At 43.5% G+C, this 23129-nt stretch overlaps 1 protein-coding gene across 8 annotated transcripts in view; it reads left to right on the top strand.

Annotated features, from left to right (window-relative positions):
• WDFY3 (WD repeat and FYVE domain containing 3) overlaps positions 1–23129 on the top strand; it is a 237044-nt gene that overhangs the window by 110967 nt on the left and 102948 nt on the right. For 7 of the 8 annotated variants that reach the window (XM_084759373.1, XM_084759375.1, XM_084759376.1 and 4 more), the window contains 7 exons: positions 1305–1491; positions 3632–3798; positions 6858–7325; positions 8268–8369; positions 10903–11096; positions 16458–16915; positions 18267–18350. In XM_084759373.1, coding sequence (XP_084615499.1) covers positions 1305–1491; positions 3632–3798; positions 6858–7325; positions 8268–8369; positions 10903–11096; positions 16458–16915; positions 18267–18350 — 1660 coding nt within the window. The remainder of the gene's footprint in view (positions 1–1304; positions 1492–3631; positions 3799–6857; positions 7326–8267; positions 8370–10902; positions 11097–16457; positions 16916–18266; positions 18351–23129) is intronic. The other variant, XM_084759372.1, reaches the window with a different exon arrangement.

The raw sequence follows: 23129 nt of genomic DNA, 5'->3' as shown, positions 1-23129 counted from the left end.
ACTCTTAATTCGCTGTAGGTTATTTCATCCACTGGTCGTTCTTCTACTGCGAAAAAGACACAGGACACCCCAAGACCAAGATTCTAGCACAGAGGAGATTGATTTGCCCCAGAGGGACAAAGGGCAGGGAATGAGAGACAAAGACAGGAGATAGGTGATGAGGGAGAAGCGGAAGAGATGCTTTCCCCTGCCTCTGCGTGGAGAGGAGGCAGACGTGGTCCATAGGCTAATGGCAGTTCATAAAGGAAACTCTGTGTTAGGATGAGTTGGGTTTTTTTTTGGTTTGTTTTTGTTTTTTGCTTGCGCATGTTAACTAGGTAAGCCAAAGGGGCTGTTGATTCCTGGACTTCAATACCTTGATAGCTGGCCAATAAGGAATAGACCTTGGGGGCTAGCTTCAGGATTGTAATCTAACGGTTTTTTTAATTGCAAGGGCAGAGGGAATTGGGGAGAAGGGCCAGGCCTGCAAGAGCCATGTCTTCCACGCTGGGGGCCTGCTAGAGCCCTTCAATAATTACCAGTGTTTCTGAAGCTATTTCATAAACACCCACCTAGTTTTTCTGATACAAGATAGTTAAAATAGGCGGGCTTCTTCAAAATAAGTATTAAGGAGAAACACCTGCCAACGTATACCGTTGAGAGGCTATTGTGAGTGGTAAATCTGTAGCCTCTGAAGTGATTCACTTAGTTTCTACAGAAGCACATATAAGCTGATGTGTCCTGGAATTCCCTAATTAACTACCTCAACTATTTGTTCACTTACGTATCTGGGAAACCCACTAGTGCGTCCCTAGAGTCACTAATTTCTCCTCTTCCCTTGCGCTAATCTTAGCTTTTGTTGTAGGACACTGGGTCCTCAGAGTTGGTGATGCATATGACTGTGTTCTGAGCTGGTAATTTAAACTGCAAACAACATTTTTAATATTTTATCTCTTCATTTATATCAGTAGCTCACTGGTCTATATTTGCACTTTGAGTACTTGATTATTTATTCTCTTTCACTTTTTAATGGGTTGCAACCATATCAGTATAAAAGATGAAAAACTATTTGGCAGTGAGCAGTGGTTTAGATTTTCTTTAATAACGACATCAAAGTGTGATGTAAGAACTTTGATAAACGTCGACAAGCTCCTGTGTTATCCTTTGGTACTGCTGAGAAAACCGTGCCGTGAATCTGAGTCGTTTGCCCTTAGAATGACAAGCAATTGCCATGTCCCATGTTACACATGCCTTAAAAGTTGATGCTTCATTAAACACCTGTTTCTTAAGCAGTAGACATAAGTAGTCATTTTTCTTTCTTATAGAAAAAGAATGTCTGTCTACATGCGTTCAGAACATGCAGCAATCGGATGACCTGACTCCCCTCGAAATTGTTGAAATGTTTGCGGGGCTTTCTTGTTTCCTCAAAGACTCCAGTGATGTTTCCCAAACACTTCTGGATGACTTTCGGATATGGCAAGGATATAATTTTCTTTGTGACCTCTTGCTCAGGTAAACCCTTAACTTAAGGCTGCATTTTTAAATTTCAGTGGAAACAGTGGGATAATCAGGTGTCTTCTTGGCTTCGTGCTCTTTCATTCCTGTCTGCTGTCAGAGGACAGAAGGTGAGTTTGAGGGAGCCAGTCAAGTGCAGGGCGCTGCACTGAATCTGGGCTAACATAAGAGAGTAGAGCTGGGCTTTCCTAGCAGCCAGAGAGCTGGTCGGCCTGGTTCTCACGGTCAACTCCTCCTGCTTGGTTATGGCTTACTTTTCTGTATTTTATAGGACTTGCTGGTGGCAGGGGAGGGGGGAGGTTTTTTCAGTTTAATTTTTGAGATTTCATTTATGAGTATTGCATTTCCGTCATTCCCCCCTCCCCTCCCTCCTCCCTCCACCCCTTCCACACCCGCCTTACTCCTCTCACATTCATGGCCTTTTATTCCTCAATTATGGTTATGCATATGTCTTCTCGTTATTTTTAGTAAGTTAATGGCAGGAACAGTATAGAGACTGTACAGTGGTGTTTATAAGACGGTCACTGGCGAATGTTTTGCTTCCTTGTCCATTCCCAATACTGCACACAGGAAATAGCTGGGCGTATTTTCCAGGAACTGGCACTCTCCCCACTAGTGGATGCTCATTATCATTAAAACACTTGCTGTATCACAAGAAAGCACTTTCTGTAAACGTTTCCTGCAGTTTATTCTACTTACTGTTGGCTAATAGTGGGTAGCCCCAAGCACCCTCATCCTCGTCTGTAGGAAAGTGCGTGCGAGCATCACCTCTGGGTAGTAATCGGTGCGTCCCTTTACAGTTTAGGTTGATAAGCTGTCCCCTCGAATCCTGAGATGGCACGATCCAATCTTTTATCTGTAGTGAGAGGATTGGATTCTAAATATGAAGGAGGCACATTAGCTTATTAGTGGGCAAAGCCATGGTTGGTCTGAGTAACATCAGAAGCACATGTCTGGAGGCGAGCGTGTACTGACACGGCTTACTTAACACCGTTAGATGGGAGAGAAAATGAGTCTGTACAATTGTGAATATGGTGTGAACGTGAACAACGTAGTGGAGACAGACTAAGATCGTTTGAAAACCCACAAATGCATGCTCCAATGGACGGCCTTGCACTCGTGCACGTACAGGCATCACTGAATAGACTCTGGGTTTAAAAAAGGACTACCTGAGGCTGGGAGGGAAAGTATGGAAGGACTTGGAGGCGAGAGAGCTGAGGTGGGCTTGCTCTCACACACAGATCCTATGAAAATCTCAGACAATCCGTGGAAAGCACACTGGACTGGAGATGCGGGTTCTCTGAGTCATGGCACTATCTTTTTCTCTTTTCCCAATTCTTTGTATTTCCTGACTTTATATTGATGAGAATTGGTACTCCGTGGTGAGGAAAGTCCCAGAGAATCTTACTCTTTCATAGAATGAGATTCTTTCAAGTGTGTTGTCAGTAAAGCTATGGTCAAAGTCACGTCCTTGTGTCTCTCACAGGCTGGCCGCGCAGGACCTCAGGCAGCCACCCTTAGGCAGTCAGCTCAGCTCAGGGAATTTGCTCTTTCTCCTCCCCCCCCCCCCGCCCCCCGCCCCCAGACAGGGTTTCTCTGTGTAGCCTTGGCTGTCCTGGACTCACTTTTTAGACCAGGCTGGCCTTGAACTCACAGCAATCCGCCTGCCTCTGCCTCCTGAGGGCTAGGATTAAAGGCGTGCGCCACCATGCCCGGCTAGCTCCGGGAATTTATTTTGGGTTCAGAGTGTCAGTCAGCAGTGTTACCTCCACACGTCTGTGCAGCGCACACACAATTCTTCAAACTCTTTCTGGAGACTTTATTTTAAACATTGTCTCCAGAGGAAATTTAAAGGACATTTTAAAAAGTGGATAAACCACCTTTGCACCAAAGATTAATGCTTTACTTATTGGTGACAAAACTCAAACTTGTGCTTATTGATCTGAATATCTTCAAAATGCATCATAATTTGAATAATGAAATTTTTAGATTAAAAAAAATGTATATTTTAAAAATGTAAGATACTTTAAGTTCTTTGTACATTTACTTACAGAATCTGGAATTGACAAATAATTCTGTATCAAATTAATGGATATTAACAAAATAGAAAAAAAATTGTGAATCTGCCTTTGTCTAGATTGGAGCAAGCGAAGGAAGCCGACTGCAGAGATGCCCTGAAGGACTTGGTGAACCTGGTAACGTCCCTGACCACGTACGGGGTCAGTGAGCTGAAGCCAGCTGGTGTCACCACAGGCGCCCCGTTTCTGTTGCCTGGATTTGCAGTACCTCAGCCCGCAGGCAAAGGTGAGTGCTTACCGGCTCTGTCCTGATGCTCAGACCCTGGAAGAGGAGGAGTGGACCTGTTTCCTGATGGTCGCTCCTGTGGGCATTGCCCATATGAGTGTGACTGTCCTTGTTCCTTGTGTCCTTCTGTCCCCGGGTGAGGATGCAGAGGGATTGCCTCAGTCTTCAGTTGGATAGACAAACACTTGAAAGCATCATTGCAGCATTCTTAAGTCAGATGAGATTTGTATCATATTTGTTCGTTTGGACCTCTTTGTCATTGAGGTCCTTTACACTTCTTTTCCTACTTTCTTTCCACCCTGGCTCCTGTGCATGTCTGCCGTGCGTGAGTGGAGGCCAGGGCACACCCCGTCCTCTACCCCTGCTGAGTAGGGGTGCTAGGCACATTTGGAAAGCATGAGCTGTGAGTGCTTTTCTTTTTCATTAAAGCCATGCCAAACTTAAGACAAAGAAACTACATTATTTCATTCGGGTCAGAGAGTAAGTTTTCATAGGCGACATTTCTCTAGCATTTTGATCCTCATTTAATGATTTTTTTAGAACACTTTATTATTCTGTATACAACACTCTGCCTGCATGTACACCTGCAGGCCAGAAGAGGGCACCAGATCTCATTATAGATGGTTGTGAGCCACCATGTGGTTGCTGGGAATTGAACTCAGGACCGTTGGAAGAGCAGCCAGTGCTCTTAACCTCTGAGCCATCTCTCCAGCCTCCAGTGATTTTTTTTTTTTTAGCTCAAAAACTTACTCCATGATTAAGACCATCTAATTATGGGGGGAGCACAGTGGCATATGTCTAGAACTCCAGCACTGGGAGATAGAGGCAGGGCGATAAAGAACTCGGGGTTAGTCTCAACCGTACAGCATGTTTGGACTCATTAGCTTTTTTAAGTGTGTTATAGCCAATCTCCAAAATTTAAGCGTATAGGCCTATATTGTTTCTTTTTGTTATTTGGCACTTATCAAATATTCTTTGATAGGATCATGATAAACCCATGTAAAATTTAGCTGATCAGAAATACCAATGCATCTCGGTATTTAAATTTCACAATAAAATTTACGCATTTTATGAACTCGGAGTTCCTTTAATAAATGTGAGTAGATGGGGAATGGAGCTCACTGTGGTGTGGTGTGCCAACAGAGTACAGGCGCCCCGTTTCTGTTGCCTGGATTTGCTGCAGGCTCCTACACTCTCAAATTTCCATATGATGGAACACATAGTAGTATCTCAAAAACCTTATTTTAAAACCACAGCAGTCCAGTGAGCTGTTTCTTTGAGCTGATAGGAAGGTAGCTCGGCAGGAGCTGGCAGCTGGCGCAATGGGTAAAGGATACTTGGCGTGCACATCTGGCGATCCAAGTTCCAGCCTCAGGACCCGGATAAAGGTGCAAGAGAATCTACTCCACACAGTTGTCTTCTGACCTCCGTACACATGTTGTAGGCAGGTGTGTGATCATCCATATGCACATGCACATGCACACACGCACACACACATACACATTCACACAAGCATGTGCATGCACACACACACACCAGAAAAAATGACGATCCTATAATAAATAGTGTAGCAGTAGGCATGGGTGTGCAAGAAGGGTGTGCAAGAATCTCTGTGGGATGCATACTTAGACTCCCTCAGGCGTTACCTCAGGAGTCATATGTGGGTCATGTGACGGTTCTCTTTCTAGAATTCGGATGCACCGTATTGACTCCCATGGTTGTGACACCAGTTTCTGTGCCCACCAGCAGTATTCAACATTCCTCTTTCCCCACAAATACATCAGTGCTTGTTTCTGTTACATTGTCTTTTTCTGTCTTTTGGGATCTCACTATGTATCCCTCTGCCTCTCACATGCTCTACTGCCACACCTGGCCCGTTTGTTTCCTTAACAATTGTAATAAATCTTTCTCAAAGAAATAGAAAGGGCCAAGAAATATTTGAAGTGGCATTCAACATCCTTAGCTTTTACATTTGTGTTTCTATTGGTTTGTTTGTCTGAACTTGGTCTTTAGACAGCTACAGGGAATAAGAAGTCTGCTCTCAGAAGAAAAGCCACACTGTTAGCAAGAAACTGAATAGGAATGTGTTTGGTGCTTTTCATCCACATAATAAATCTATGTTATAGACGAAAATTGTATCTGTAATACATGTAATATATTGTATTGAATATACAGTAATATATATGTACTGAAGATTGGGGAACTTTAAAAGAATTTTTCAGAACTATCCATGCCAACAAGTATCTCTGATCCACTTTCTGATACATTGTATACTTTTCTAGCTTGTGTTTTACTCTTTTTCTAAAATCTTGTTTATTACATAAAAACCAATGTTAATTTGCCACTTTTGCAAGTACTATATATTACTAATAATTGTGAACCCAGAGCAGTTTTTATAGAAAAACACTAGCTTTTAATGTACTTCAAATACAACTTTCGGTATTAATTTACATATAATAATAATGATTATTATTATTATTAAGTTTTCTCACAGCAACTATATAAAAAGATGCTTAACTTTTCCATTTGATGTATTTGAAAAATAAGTTTAAAGATACTGATAGTGGCTATAGATTGTTTTAGCAAATGTGTTAATGTAAAGAAATTCTAATTTCAGCCTGAAAACAGAGCAAATTTCCAAATTACCTTTTATGAAAATCCCACCACACAGGAGAATCTGAAAGAGCAGGAATCCTAGTGCCCTGCTCCCTGTTCACACTGAGCCTCCTGTGCTTACAGCTGTATCCTTTCTAACTGATGATAACTGTTCCTCAGTCACGCTCAGTCTTCCGTCTAGTACCCTGTTTGCACAGTCACAGAGCTGAAAGCATGTGATTCTTAAAATGTTTTTAATGATTCACTAAATGTTTGGCTCATTCTATTTATTTTTAATTAAGTATCTGAACTTGATGAAGAAAAATAAGACCTTTCATGAAAACAGGACATTGTCTTAGTAAATATTTGATAAAGGGTGAGATTCATGATGTGTTGACACAGGCTCTTTGACCATGATTAAAGCATCGCGTAGCACCCACTTGTGTTCGTGTTTTCTATTTTAGGTCACAGTGTAAGGAACATCCAGGCCTTTGCAGTTCTTCAGAATGCATTTTTAAAAGCAAAAACCAGCTTCCTTGCCCAAATCATCCTGGATGCCATTGCAAACATCTACATGGCGGACAATGCCAATTACTTCATCCTAGAATCCCAGCACACCCTGGCGCAGTTTGCAGAGAAGATCTCCAAACTCCCAGAAGTACAGAACAGATACTTCGAGATGCTGGAGTTTGTCGTTTTTAGCTTAAATTATATCCCTTGTAAAGAACTCATTAGTCTCAGCATCCTGTTAAAATCTAGCTCCTCGTACCACTGTAGCATTATTGCCATGAAAACCCTTCTTAAGTTTACAAGGCACGACTCCATCTTTAAAGATGTCTTCAGAGAGGTGGGCCTTCTGGAGGTCATGGTAAACCTTTTGCATAAGTACGCTGCCCTCCTGAAGGACCCAGCTCAGGCACTCAGTGAGCAAGGTAAACGCTTCCTCAGATGACAGCGTGTTCGGGAAGGGGGTCAGGGCGATGCCGCGTGCCTGTGCTTCCTTCTTTCTGATGCTCCCTGCTCCGTATGAATGACCCCCTGTTGTCTGTGAGTGTGACCTCCTCCTAGTGAGGAGCTCCCAGCGTTAACTTTCTCTTCGCCTTTTGTTAGCACATTGGGTAAGGGGAGCCTGGGACTATGTTACACTAGTGGACAAGAGGGAGAACATGTACGGTCTTCATGATTTCTGTTTATTGCTATTTCTGAGAGGCTTTTTTATTTTTATTTTTTAATTTCTAGAAATAATGAACATTTTATTAGCTATAATTACAAGTAAATGTGGCTATCTCAAAAATATTTTTTATTAATTTTTGAGAGGAAATATTTAGTGATGTTTTGTAAACATCATTGGATGCCTTTTTTATTTTTTTTATTTTTAGAGACAGGGTTTCTCTATGTAGCCTTGGCTATCCTGGGCTTGCTTTGTAGACCAGGCTGTCCTTGGATGCCTTTTTTGATGATAGAATACTGCTGTATCTTGCATTATTAATTTTAATTATGAGTTAATACATGTTGAATAAGCAGCTGATTCATAAACATCTTTCTTTTTGTATTTAATAATTCTCCTCTTGGCCTCACTGATTAGAACCCCATGAGAAGGATATATTTAACTTTATTTGGCATTTTCATTTTTAATATTTGTTACATAATTAACTTCTCCCACACTAAAATAAAAGTTCTGTAAACATCAGTTTGAGCATATTTTGGGGAGATGCTGGACACGCATTGGTTTAAATGGGTGTGTTGCTAGCAATTGTGTTAGTGGAGAAAGTACATGTTAAACATGTGATAAAGGAAATCAATAATTCAGGTGAAACTGGTGGAAAATAGTGAGCATTACTTTTACAATCGGAACCTTTGAACCTGTTTTCTAGGGGACTCGAGAAACAATAGTTCAGTTGAAGACCAAAACCACTTGGCCCTGTTGGTGATGGAGGCGTTGACAGCACTGCTGCAAGGGTCAAACACAAATGCAGGTAACCGGAAGAGCCAGGAGCAAGGGATCCGGGTGGGCTCGCCTTTTAAGCTTCTGCCGTTCAAAGGAGAAACAGCGTTCAGTAGTGGTGTAGTCACTCTGTAAGGTACAGTCGTGAAAATGAGACACTCTGGCCTGTAAAAATGTCTTCCTGGAAACTCTGAAATGCTCTTACCATCTTAAAATATTTCTACTGCTTTTTATAGTATACTTTCTGTTTGGCTTTTTATTTATTTATTTATTTTTACTAATTTTTTAAGTTATACTATGTACTTTTTCAAATAATTGTTATTTCTAAAATACCTCTTCATAACTGTGGTTCATAGGAGTGGTGGGACAAGGTTTTAGTGTTAGTACCCAGGCAGTAGAGGCCAACAGCGCTCTTGTGCACGCGTTCTCTCTCTCTCTCTCTCTCTCTCTCTCTCTCTCTCTCTCTCTCTCTCTCTCTCTCTCTCTCTCCCTCCCTCCCTCCCTCCCTCTCTCTCTCTCGAGTTTTAGGCCAGCCTGGTCTACACAGAGTGTAAAGGCTAGCCAGGGCTACAGAGTGAGATACTTACTGCCTTAAAAAAAAAAAATCTTAAGATGATATGTTCAGTACATATTGAGAGGACTAGGTGAGCAGTCAGGCTCATCTCATGCAGACCCTCTCAGACTCTCAGGACAATGGAGAGGAACTTGGATTGAATTGTATGGGGGGAAGGCGTGGATGAATGAGCAATGATTGCACGAGGGAATCTTCTGTAAAGTGCATGACTGTTGTGGGAACAGAGAAACCCCACATCCTACACATTTAAATGTCCTGTGTCCCAGCCGTGCACTAACTCCTAGTGATGGAAAGATAATTCCTCCCCCCAGGAAAATTACAGCCCAACTGAGAGAGGTATAATGCGTCATTCTCTAAGGAATTGTTTAAATGCAGTTTTGGTAAGTTCTGAGGCAGTGCTAACTAAATTGAGTAGGTAGCCGAAGCTGTAAGTCTGATGACGTTTCCCAGGCTCTGTAGGAACATTCACCTAGTGTAGAGTGCGTAATATGCATATTGCCACCAACTATGCTTAGTTCACGGAGCTAGAGACACAATAAGTAACTGATTTGCCAGACTAGTTTCCATGGCGTCATGTGAAGTTGGACAGGCTGGGGTCAGGCCGTTCCGCTGTTACAGAATGTTCTTCTCGTATCTGTCTTTTCCTTGTTAGGAAAGATCTTACTCACCTTGTAAACTGAGGCTTAGTGTCATGTCCATAGGTATTCCTTAGCTGTTCGCCATTGTGGACCCTGACTGACAGGCACAGGGTTCGTAACCCTTCCTATTTAAAGGACACCACAAGTTTATGTCCTAAGTGAGCCCAGGGGTTGTTGTCATTGTTGTTGTTCTAAAGGCAGTCTTGGGTGCAGCTCAGGCTGGCCAAGCACGGGACTTGAAGTCTACAACTACTGCACATCAGCCATTGGTGGTGTTAGGTCTTAAAGTGTGTGACTTAACACTCACTTCAGGGTGTTAGGACACTTACAGAGTTAGCAAGTGCAAAGCTACTTAAACCGAGGCGACCGTGGCCACCAAAGTAAAATAGACTCTTAGTTGTTCACTTAACATATTTTCATTGAAACAAATATGTAAACAACAATAATAATACCAATAAAATGTTAATGGAACTCTAAGGTGTTATATAAGAAGGAATATAAGAACTATTAGTAAGAAATACAGATTGGTATGGCCAGGAATGGTGAATCACTCCTGTAATCCCAGCACTAGGGGAGGCACAAGCAGGTGGATCTCTGTGAGTTCGAGGCCAGCCTGGTCTACAAAGTGAGTCTAGACAGCCAAGGCTACACAGAGAAACCCTGTCTTGAAAAACCAAGAAGGAAGAAAGAAAGGAAGGAAGGAAGGAAAAGAAAAATCCAGATCGGTGGAAAGTGCTTAAAGGTTGAGGGCACACTTGACCTGAGGTCAGGGCCTGTGGGCAGTCAGAGCAGGCTGGGGGCCTGCCTAGAACACACACTCTGCTGTCCCTGCTAGCTGTGACTTTGGATTAAGTAAGTAATTCCAGGGAAGGCTTTGGAGCAGGGCCTGTGACTGATGTTTTCTGTTGTAGAATTCGCCTTTTGGGGTCTTGTGCTTTGCCTCATTTCCTTATAATTTTCCCACAGGGTCTTATGCCAGTTGTTTTCCCCCCCGTACTGTTTTGAAAGCCTCCTTAGGTGCAAATCTCGATTATTTGGGGGTCTGTACACCTGTGTGTACAGCAGTGTACGGTCTCTGTGTGTCTACCTACAAAATTTTCAAATGTCCTAGAAATGGTGGCTATCAGGGTGCTTAACATCTTAGTTAAGAAGTCTAGAGAAGGTGTCTGTGTGTTTTCTGACATCCCACAATGCAGTGTTTACATCATCATATAGAAAATAAAATAGGTGTATCTGCTTTACAAGGAAGTTATTGAATTCCTGTTCCTACAGAAGCAGTTGAGTTTTCCATCGCCTGACTTGACCTGGATGTTCTAACTTACTCCACGATGTCCTTTTACTCCCTTCTCCAGGAATATTCCGAGAGTTCGGAGGTGCGCGATGCGCGCACAATATTGTGAGGTACCCGCAGTGCCGGCAGCATGCCCTGATGACCATCCAGCAGCTGGTGCTCTCTCCCAATGGTGATGACGACATGGGCACACTCCTGGGGCTCATGCACTCAGCCCCACCCACAGACCTGCAGCTGAAGACTGACATCTTAAGGGTACATCGATAAGTGTGTCTGCTTTCTTACTGCTAAAAATCTAGGGTCCTTTTGAACTTAAATGTAGTTAGTGTCAACAAGGAAATTCTTTAAAGAGATTTATTGCTTATTGCTGTTTTAAATCGTGTGTCTGGGTGTATATCTGTGTGTGGGCACGTGCTCTTAACTGTGGGTACTAGTGGAGGCAGTGGAGCTGAAATTGTAGGGGATCTGAGAGGTCAGTAATGGAACTCATGTCACCTGTAAGAGCAGTACACGTGCTTTTAACCACTGACCCTGTAGAGTAGTAAAGAGAAAATTTAAAGTCCAAAATAACCAAATCTCCACAATTTATATATATTAGGGGTTTACAGAAACTGTCACTCATGTTTTTCAGTGCATATAGCATATAGTCCTTTGGAACAGCTGTCCTGGCTCATTAGAATCATGTGGAATTATTAAAAACTATTCAGTGGAAACCATCCAGTGTTATGCATATGTGGAACATGTTATGTGATCCTGCATGTACCATGTTCATGTGTTTCCATGTCTGTAATTGACAGTGTAACATCTTATGGTCTCCTTCGGGTTTAATGGTTTTCTGCCTTGCCCAGCAGTCCTGCAGAACAGTCCCCGCCCTCATGTGCAGTGGAGAGAGATCTGGAAGCTTCACTGTGCTCCCTGTGCTCACACACATTCTTTGTTGCACCATCTTTCCTCACCAGGATTTGTGCACACCCCCACTCACATTGCTGCAGTCACTGGCATCGCCGTGCAAGACGTTTTTAGGACAAACTAAAGTTAAACATTTCCCTTTTAAATTGACGTCCATGTGCATTCCGTGACTCAAACAAGGTGTAGCATAGGAGGGAGGACTATTAAGTGGCATGTGAAACCGCTTCTCTGTGTTCCAGACAACACCATAAACAGCAGCTAACATGGCGTTCTGTGTGTCAGTTTTGTTCTTTATGTCTGCACACATCCTCTTACTCACGCCTCTTAATAGAGGTACGTGCTGTTAGTGACCCTGCATCATTTTCCTTTGGTTTATGTTCTTCCAGTTCCTTGGGTGCGCCGGACACACCTCTGCCACTGAGATCCTGCCTGTGTGGCATACACTGTGTATTGAAGCCAAGCTCAGACAGCTGCAGTGAGTCTAGTGGATAGAGGAGCTGAGGCCAGAGCCACGTGGCCTCCACAGTTGTGCTTTTTAACTTCTGTGATATGACAGTTTTAATCAGGAGACTGTTAGTGGTTTTTTTTGGGCTAGGACCTCCTTTTTGCGTTTAAATAACACCTGCATAAGTTAGAAAAGTCATTAAGCTCTTCTGTCTTCATTAATTTGTTGACCCATGACTTCTAAATACCGTTGCCATTGTAAGCAAGCGGGGTTCCTTAGAGGAACAGGCAATTTTAGAGCTGAGGCAGATAAAGAAACAAAGTGAACCCAACCTGCTTTAATCAGCCAAAAAGTAAGGAAGAGAGCAAGGTCGGGAAGTAGGCAGCTAACTGATGAAGTCAGCACAGGCGAGCGGAGCAGAAGGCTGTGCTCACTGTAGGAGGGGTGAGAAGGAATCCAGTCTGCGTCCTTGTCACACACAGTAAGGTGGTTGCTCTCACAGCAGCGCTGGTCACCGAAGCGCTTCAGCCTGTGCGGGTGGGCCAGCCGCGGAGATCTCAGGACTTGGCATCTCAGTGCTGGGAAGCAGTGGGGGTGGACATGGGCTCCCAACCTCAGTTTCCATTTTTGCTGTATTCAAAACTGCCTCCCAGAGTCTCCAACTGTGTAGACCACAGACATCTGCTAATTTACTTTGAATAATTTACATATAAATCTGAAAGCGTGTGTTCTTCATAATCTTGCTGACACATGTATTGAATATATGGATTATGTTTATGCCAAATAAATGATACATAGTACAATTTCCTCTAATTAGCCTCTGGGATCCAGATCTCATGGTAACTTTATTATTCACTGCTTATCATTTATTGATTTAAGAAAGAAGCTAAGTTGTCTTGGTTTCCCAATACCGATTATACTGTGACAACGCCAACAGATACCAGTTGTGAAGAAATAGGAGATGAACAGATCCTAAAATAATAGCTCTTAGAAAAGTAAAATTAAAAAGTAAAAATCCTAAATAGCCATATGAACATTTGCTTTTAACTCTGAACTCGCCCATCATACATGTATAGGTACATTCCATGTACAGGTGTGTTCACCACACATAAATAACAGTGATAATGGGGTTCAGAGTTCCTGTTTTCATTGTTCCTTTCCTAGGCTCGATATGTTTAGATGCACATGTACTTTGCTGTCCACAGCACACAGCAGCTTAGAGTATGGTAGACTCCAGTTCCTTGGGCGTGGTGGATACACCTCTGCCACTGAGACCCTCTCTGTGTGGCATATACTGTGTATTGAGGCCCAGCTCAGAGAGCTGCAGTGTGAGTGTAGTGGGTAGAGGCGCTGACGGTGACAATCCAGTGTTCACAGTGGAGTCATTTTTCATCACGTGCCCTTGTTGTTCAAGTTACACGTGATATGCACTTGTTGTGTATTTGTCCTGGTGTCTTCAAAATTGTGATGGGTTTATGTGTCATCCACTGTTCAAAACAGTTGTGTGTGTGTGTGTGTGTGTGTGTGTGTGTGTGTGTGTGTGTGTGTTTGCAGGGGTAGGGGTGGAGGATGGGGGTGGGAGGTTGGGGTGGGGCAGGGTGTGTGGAGGTGAGGGCATAGGGTGGGGTGTGTGGAGGTGAGGGGGTGTGGTGGGATGTGGAGGTGAGTTCTCATTCTTTCCATTTTACCTTATTGAAACCATAGCACAGACACACCGTAGCACACACACACCATAGCACAGACACACCATAGCACAGACACACCATAGCACACACACACCATAGCACACACGCACCATAGCACAGACACACCATAGCACACACGCACCATAGCACAGACATACCATAGCACACACACACCATAGCACACACACACCATAGCACAGACACACCGTAGCACAGACACACCATAGCACACACACACCATAGCACACACACACCATAGCACACACACACCATAGCACAGACACACCGTAGCACAGACACACCGTAGCACAGACGCACCATAGCACACACACACCATAGCACACACACACCATAGCACAGACGCACCATAGCACACACACACCATAGCACACACACACCATAGCACACACACACCATAGCACACACACACCATAGCACACACACACCATAGCACAGACACACCATAGCACACACACACCATAGCACACACACACCATAGCACAGACACACCATAGCACACACACACCATAGCACGGACGCACCATAGCACGGACACACCCTAGCACGGACACACCATAGCACACACACACCATAGCACAGACACACCATAGCACAGACAGATTAAGGAACTGGTGTGTTAAAGCAGGTTTATGTTGGGAGCCAGAATTGGAGTCCAAGCATTCTGACTCTATGATCTGCATTTACTCTCAAGGGTATTGTTAAGATTTTATAATGTTGAAATATCTTAACATGAATAATTATTAAGAATAATTTACTGAACTTGGCAACATAGATGTAACACCGATACCAAATACTTTTAAAAATGGAAACTAATTCTTAGCAAAAGAATGAAAGGAATATACTCGGTGTTTTAGTTATATGCACAGATTATGTATTTTCTTTTAAAGTAAAAAATCTTAGTATACACAAAGAAGTCATCATTTCTGAAGCAGTGTGTCTCAGCAGAGTGGTTAAATACAGTATGTGTACTTATACCCTAGGTTAGCACAGAGCCTTTTCATTCTTTGACTGCCCTTAGAAACGTGCAATATTTTAAGAAAGTGACCTTCTGAAATGTGGTGACTGCTAAGATGCAAGTGTGTCTGGTGTAAGGGTAGACATCAGCCTGCTGTGTTACAAGAACTGAGGCCAGGGAAGAGCCCATCGCGTCTGTCAGCAGATGTCACCGCAGCTCAGGACAAGAGACTATCACAGATGTACCTGGGGAGCTGGAAGTTCCTGGGTTAAGCCTTGCCTTTGCCATTCATTAATTCAATGTGGAATCTTTGGTAATTTTTTAAAATATGGACTGAATTTCCCATCCAATTGATGATGATGATGATGATGATGATGATGATGATGATGATGATAGTTGAACAGCCTTGTTTTGAAAATCCAAAAGTTCAAAAAACTTCAAATTCTAAAAAAAAAAAAAAAAAAAAAAAAGTAGTAGTGTTTGCCTGTATATTTGCTTGTATATCTTGTGTATGTCTGATGCCTATGAGCCCTAAAGAAGGCTGACAGATCCCCTGGAACTATAGTTACAGACAGCTGGGAGCCCCCGTGCAGCGCTGGGGCCTGAACCTACACACACACACACACACACACACACACACACACACACACACACACACACACATTTTCTATTTAAACTTGCTTCCCATACCCAAGGTATGTCATTGAATATGTTTTCTGAAAACAGTACAAGAAATTTCTGGGCCTAAGCTGTTTGGCTGAGAAGCACTCAGTTTACACCCTTAACTCTGTTGTGGGTGAAGGCCTAGTGCTTTGCATGCTTAGATGGACAGTTAAATATCAGGTGATACTGAGGGAGTGACAAATGACAGGATGACCGGCCTTGGCTGCCCTGGGTAGGCCCTCCTTGTGGTCCTCAGGCTGTAAGTCCTTTCCTAGAGCGCCTGTCTTCCACGTCCTCTGTACCTGAGAAGCTGTGTGTGCGAACCAGAGACCTCAGCTCTTGGCTGCCTGTGCTCATCTCTCTGATCCCCTGGAGTGATTCATCTGCTGCCCAGCTAAACAGCCACAGGTCTTCATGGCCATATGATGTTAGGGTCCCTGTCTCACTTACTTAATACATTAAGTAATTGAATTTGTTGATTACCTTAAATAAGGTAAGGCTGTCTAGCCTTTGTCTGCATCCGGTCTTTTCCTATCAAAAGATACGTGTGGTGGGGCTGGAGAGATGGCTCAGTGGTTACGAGCACTGCCTGATCTTCCAAAGGACCCGGGTTCAATTCCCAGCACCCACATGGCAGCTCACAACTGTCTGTAACTCCAAGATCTGACACCCTCACAACAATGCACATAAATTAAAATTAAATAAAATATTTTTAAAAAAAGATACCTGTGGTTACTTCCTGAAGTTTATCTGCATATTCTGTGATGGGACTCAGCAAAACTTTTGAAATGCTTTCTAGATTATTTATTGGTTAAATGACAAAAATGTTCATACCCGATACTCACAGAGTGATGTTCCACTTTTTAATGCTCACGCGTGGTGCTTTTGCTCTGGTTTTTAAGTTGAGTAACCTTTGTTTTCCCTCTTCTCCTTTGCAGGCCCTCTTGTCAGTCCTTAGAGAAAGCCACCGCTCAAGAACGGTTTTTAGGAAAGTCGGAGGCTTTGTGTATATCACATCCTTGCTCGTTGCTATGGAGAGGTCTCTGAGCTCTCCTCCCAAGAATGGCTGGGAGAAAGTGAACCAGAACCAAGCGTTTGAGCTCCTGCACACTGTGTTCTGCACGCTGACTGCCGCCCTGCGCTATGAGCCCGCCAACTCGCATTTCTTCAAGACTGAGATCCAGTATGAGAAGCTGGCGGACGCTGTTCGGTTTCTCGGCTGCTTCTCAGACCTCAGGGAAATAAGTGCCGCGAACGTCTTCCCCTCTCACACACAGCCTTTCCAGAGACTTCTGGAGGACGGCGCGGTCACAGTGGACTCGGTGGCACCCACCCTGCGGCACTGCAGTAAACTCTTTACCTATCTCTACAAAGTGGCCACGGATTCTTTTGACAGGTAGGGGCCTGCTTTAACTTTCTGAATTCCAGGGTGTGTGGCGCGGCTTCAACATAAGGCAAGGCATGAGTTAACTGCAAGGAACTTGAAAACCAATGACACTTCTGTTTACCTGAGGCCTGCCACTCTACTGATGGGGAGGGGAAGGGGCTTACTGTTACCCGGATGTTGAGTTTGCAGGCAGACAGGCTCTGCAGGTTGAGTAAATGCAGGTTCAGTCAGCTCCATTGCACTTAGTGGAATACCTTCTGTGACTCTTTTTTTTACGGCATGTTTTTGTTCTTTACTCTGAAAAAACCTTAGGTGCATGTCAGTTTGTTCATCCTGGGTACCAGCTGGAGATCACAGTTACTATGATACATATTTGCAGACTGGTGGCAGATAGCTTGTCACACTCCGCATTTCCTAGTCCTTGAGAATGGCACAGCTCCCTAAGAAACGTATGTGTACCTAGAACATCCCAGCCACGAGTCCGTCGGAGGCGTTTACCCCGTCCTTGAGTAAACAAGTGCATGATGGGATGGAGACCTGCTGCATGCCGGGCCACTGTACATCCAGGAGTGAGGCTTTAGCTCTGCACAGTACTGCCTGGGTCCTGGCCACCACTCGCTGGCCATGTGCACACAGTGTGTGATGACACGCTCGGTGAGGAAAGGCTCAGGCTTCTGCACAGAGCGCTCCTTTACCAGCGTCATTGACGCTCATTGCTCTGTGTTTTCAGTTAATTTCTGGCTTTGAAAATAATGCAGTCCTGTTCTAAATTCTCCAGTTTAAGCATCAGCATTAATAGTTTCCAGATTTCTTTCATATATTAAAAAAGGATTTTTCCACTTCAGCCATAAATAGCCCGAGTAACCAGAGATTCTCATAGGTTTTTTCTTTTTTTCTTTTTCTTTTTTTGATCATGGAATTTCTACTTTTAAACGTAGACTGAGATGATGTTTCTTGCTTCTTGACAACAGTCCTTAGTTATGAGTATATCTGGAGAACCAGGAATTAGAAATCGTTGCTTATATTGTAATTATTCACTTAGGGAGGCAGGGCGTGGCGCAGCACTGAGGGACTGCAGCGCCAGGGGCAGTGACTGTGGAAGTGTGTGTAGGCTCTGCTTCTCCTCTGCTCCTCTTGCTGCTGACCCCGGCACAAGGTCCGTGTTAACTGGTAGCAGCAGCCTCTGCCCCCAGCGCGCCTCCTGTCCTAGTCAGCGCGTGGGTCCTGCTTGTGGTCCGCGCTCCCGCGGAACATAGAAGATGCTTCTCACGCCACTGACCCCGCATCTCTTGCGAAACTAACCAGCTGCCAGCAGTGCTCTCTCCTAACCTCTAACCCCTGTCTGTTTTGTCATCTGTAGTCGTGCAGAGCAGCTCCCTCCTTGCCTGACAAGCGAGTCTTCTCTCCCCTCTCCTTGGGGGACGCCAGCTTTGTCCAGGAAAAGGTACTGATCTTAACCCAAGAAGTCGGTTTGTGGGGTTTCCTGTGCTAACTTGCGTGTTGACATAGCTACTGTGCCTTGTAACGTAGGGTTCTTGTTTACGTTTGCTTTTTGAGCCTTAAGAAAAGATACTTTTCAGGGTTTGGGATTACTAATTTCCCTTGAGTATGCTGAGGAAAGTAAAATGTATTGGTTCCGTGAGAATTATGGGCGACATGTAGACTATTTACTTCACTCCTGTTATCTAGTTTTCACTATTTTTATCTGTAGAGCAGGCGTTTCATCCTGGGGCTGGGGATGTGGTTCAGAGGTAAGGTGCCCGCTGCACAAATCTGATGATCCCTGTTCGGATCTCCAGTCCCAGGGCTCAGAAGGGGAGCTGCGAGGCAGGGACAGGAGACTCTCCAAAAGGCTTGTACATACACACAGCGGTAAACAAGAGAGAGACCCCGCGTCAAACAAGGGGGACCCAAGGGCCGCCACCCGGGGTTGTCTTCTGACCTTTCCACACGGCACGCAGGTGTAAGCCCGCAAGCGATTCCACCCTCCTCACACAGCATGAATCACACACCGGGAAGCTGTGCGGAGAAGTGAGCCTGGAAGTGCTTCCCCGAAGCGTTGCTCACTGCAGCCCTCCTTCAGCGGACAAATAGACTGTTCCCCTCGAAGATAAATAGCAGCGTAGCCTGAGTGCTTCTCTGAGGAGGCTGCGTGGCCCTTTCTCATTAGGTGTTGTTGGGGTCGTTCTTGGTTTTACTGTTATTCCAAGGTGAACTTCATAGCCCCGGAATGTTTATTTTCTCAGTCGAGTGTAATCTCTTGATGGCTGTTACAGAGACTGTCAAAGCTAAGTTTTGAAAAAGGGAAGAAAAAAAGGCTCTGAGCGAGGAGCTGTGGCGCACGCCTTTAATCCCAGGACTCGGGAGGCAGAGGCAGGCAGATCCCTGTGAGTTCAAGGCCAGCCTGGTCTACAAAGCATGTCCAGGACGGCCAAGGCTACACAGGGAAACCCAGACTTGGAAAAACAAAAATAGCCTACTGAAAGTTTTACTTCCACATATTTCATGAAAATATATAAGCTGGTCCAGTTTATTGCACATTTGAATTATATAAAATTTTTTAAAATGCAGCGAGCCAGCAGGAGATTGGCTAAGAAGAGCTAAGGTCCATTTCAGATTCTGTGTAAACCTGCACCGAACATGATCAGTCTGTACAGCTGGCTCCTTCTACCTTCCTCTTTGTCCTCATAGGCTACTGCAGTTCCCTAACTCTTCTGTAAACATCTCCAGTTTGTGGAAAATGAATCTGTGAGTCTGTAAACATTGTGCTTTTCATCCTAATGACACTTGTTCAGATTACAAAACAAATATAATTGCCGATAATGGCTAAGCAATATCATACATTCTGTATTTTATTTCTGTGTCAGCAAATTTAAACAAGCTCAGATTGAAAATCTGGTTTGTATTGGATGCATAAGAGCCTTTTCATCTTGTTGCCTGAGCAATATAGTCTAAGAACCGTTTACATCATATTGGGTACAATAATAATCTAGGTAAGAGACTGTGCCTACATTACAAGTTATTACCCCGCTTGACATGTGAAACTTGAGCATGCTTGGAGTCGGCTCACCAGGGCGTCTAGGAGCTGGTCCCCTTGGGGACACCCAGAGCCAACTATACCCATAGCACCCGTCCTGGAGATGCGAGGGCACATTTCATCTTTTGTCTTATACTGGGGCTTATATCCCATTACGGTTAATCACAAGCAGGTTTAGGTAAATTTAGCATTGTTCAGTATTTTGTGACCTCAGATGTCCTTTTCTTTCTTGTGTGGTCCCATGAGTAAACAGGGCTCTGTGCATGCCAGGTTATTTTTTCTTAAAGAGTTGAGCTTAATTCAGGAAGCCGTCAGTTAAAGATAAATTTGAGTTAACCCAGTATATCTTTCTGTTGTAAACTGAGTGTGGTAAAAGACATTTTAAGTTTGAACATTAGCGTGCTTATGATCTCAAAATATTAGTAAATGTGAGTGAAAGCATTATGAGGTAGTTGAAACCTCAGAAATTACTAAAACTGATTTTAAAATGACCATATCATAAATGAAAAAGGGCTACAATTTTGCTATGTTCCAAAGCATTTAGTCCTTGTATTTATTCACTGAAACTCACAAAGTAATTGACAAGCTAAAGAGTATATTTCTTTTTTTAAGAATTCTCAAAGATTGGCTGATCTAAACGATAACTGACAAAAAGAAAATGGGTCTGTATAGCGTTCTGCGTGTCTATAAATCAGAAATGGGTTTTCATTGTTTGCAGTCACCTGTGGAGATACTGGAGATTTGACTTAGTGGAAAGCTGTCACTCAAGCAACAGAGTGTGTGTGAAGAGCCCATGCTAAAAAATCAGCGCTGGCCCACCCCCACTGCACTTGCACATGCTAGGAAGGCACTCCCCAACCAAGCCACATCCCCAGCCCCCAGGCCAACAGCTATAGGTTGCCAGTTAAGTCTCCTCCTGAGTTATAATCAAGCAAATAATACTGTATGTTTATTCACATGCCCAAAAATAGTACGTTTTGAAATTTGAATTGCAGTCATGTAGTCACATTATTTCTAGAACTCCTTAACAAATTACATCAGCTCACGGGCATCTCTTCCTTTTGGCAGCACATGTTGGGCTTGCTGGCAAAGGACAGACCAGCCCTGCACTGTGTTTTCATGATCTCTGGAACATTCTGACACTGAAGAAGGTTGCCCTTCTGCCCCGTGTCTTACATGGAAACCCGGGATTCTTCTCTATTTTCGAGATAAGAAGAACTAGCCAGCCTCATGTTTGGGAAGTTAAGACATGTGACTCTTCCATTGCTTTTAGTTTCAGAGAAATATGAGGACAAAGCTGTAGATGAGCAGTGTTGAAACGAGAAGCAAAGCAAAAAAGTCAAAACTATTCGAAATAGATCTGGGCAGGAGGAAGCCAAAGCCACTGGGTCCTGCACATGTTTTTGTGCCTTTCGAGATACCTGATAAAAAGCACAGTAGAGTTTGAGTATTTGACTATGTTTTACCAAAACAGGCTGATGAAGCTTTATGGGAATTTAAATTGGAGTATTAAGTATCAATTTGTAGTGATCACAAATGACTACAACATTCATACTAGCTGATGGTTGAAAGGTTATTTTATTCCCTTTGCACAGTTGGGTCTTGCTTATGAGCTAAATATTTAATATACTTCCCATAATCCATAATTGAAAAGTGGTCATACCTGTTACTTATTAACAGTTGTTTCGGTATAGTTGTCCTATAAGGTGTACCTAATTTTAGTGAGTATAAAAAAACATGTCGTGTTTTGAAGTTTTTTCCTGATTTGAAACCCATCTGTTTATGACAGTATTACCCTACAAAGTTCATGATGTTTCCCCTATATTTATCTATTAATGAAGACAGAAAGGTGTCTTCCTGAGCATGACCCTGATCTAAGTTAAAATTTGAGTTAAACTGTTAATTCAGAAATAAGCTTCTAAGGAAGTTGTACATGTTATCTATATATGTAAAATCTATGTACATGTAAAATGTACAACTGAAATCTATGTTTTCATCAAATTGGATTTGTTTTGTTTATAATGAAAATATTTTTATGACATTTTAAATTTTCAGTGGATGGGGATCTCGGTTACATTGTAAAATTAATTTTTTTCTAGATGGATAAAAATATTTTAAGGAATAAAGGAAACAAATACAAGGCAGCTACCCATTAGTAAGATGTGCTTAGAAATCCTTCCTTTTCTTTTTATAGGATTATTTTGTCTATGAGTGGTCTGTTTACATGTATGTGAGTGCACAGTGTAGAACCTGGTGCCCAGAGAGGCCAGATGAGCATCACAGATCCTTGCAATTGTAGTTACAAATGAATGGTTGTGAGTTGTCATGCGGGTGCTAGAAATAGAATTGGGTGCCTCTGCAAGAGCAGCAAGCGCTCTTAATTGCTCAGTCATCTTTCCAGGCTAGAAACCGTTCTTGATAAACTTAGACACTACCTCTTTCTGAATGTAAACCAGCCAAATCCAGAGAGTGCAGCCATGGACGTGTCCAGGATTGCTGGCTTAAACAGAGAGGGCCCGTGTGCAGCTGAGTGTGTTTCTGCAATTTCTGTAAAGAGTATATCGTACGTTTTTGAGATCCTGAGTCCCTGATGGAACACATGTGCTTGCGACCTGCTTGAGCTGGGGAGCTGCGGCAGCACAGAGCTCTGCTGAGGTCAGGCTGCCACCACCCGCTGGAGCAGGAGCTCCACAGACTGTGGCCGCAGCACCTTTCCCCGAGTCTACAAAAGCGTGCTCTTTCATGAGTTGTACATGAGCATAACATGACGTAGAAAGGGAGACCAGTGAGGGGAGGGGATGTGCGTGTGCAGGGACTGGCCTGACTGTCCATCTGATAGAAACTTATTGTCTGAAACATGCCTCTTCGGGCTGGAGAGATGGCTCAGCGGTTAAGAGCACTGGCTGCTCTTCCAGAGGTCCTGAGTTCAATTCCCAGCAACCACATGGTGACTCACAACCATCTATGATGAGATCTGTTGCCCTCTTCTGGTGTGCAGGCATACATGTAGGCAGAACACCGTATATTTAATAAATAAATTAATTAAAAAATACAGGCCTTCTCGATTCATAAGACCAAATGTTTTCAGTATAGTAGGGAGACACACAAAACATGCGTGCACTTCTCCGCTGAGCCATCACTCGCCCAGTCCCCTCTGCCAGAGCAGAGCACTCATATCTCGTTAGC

This window comes from Acomys minous (genome assembly GCF_964271855.1).
Source record: "Acomys minous genome assembly, chromosome: 15".
Taxonomy (NCBI): domain Eukaryota; kingdom Metazoa; phylum Chordata; class Mammalia; order Rodentia; family Muridae; genus Acomys; species Acomys minous.
The sequence above is the reverse complement of the archived record's forward strand: the minus strand, read 5'-3'. Positions and strand labels throughout refer to the sequence as shown.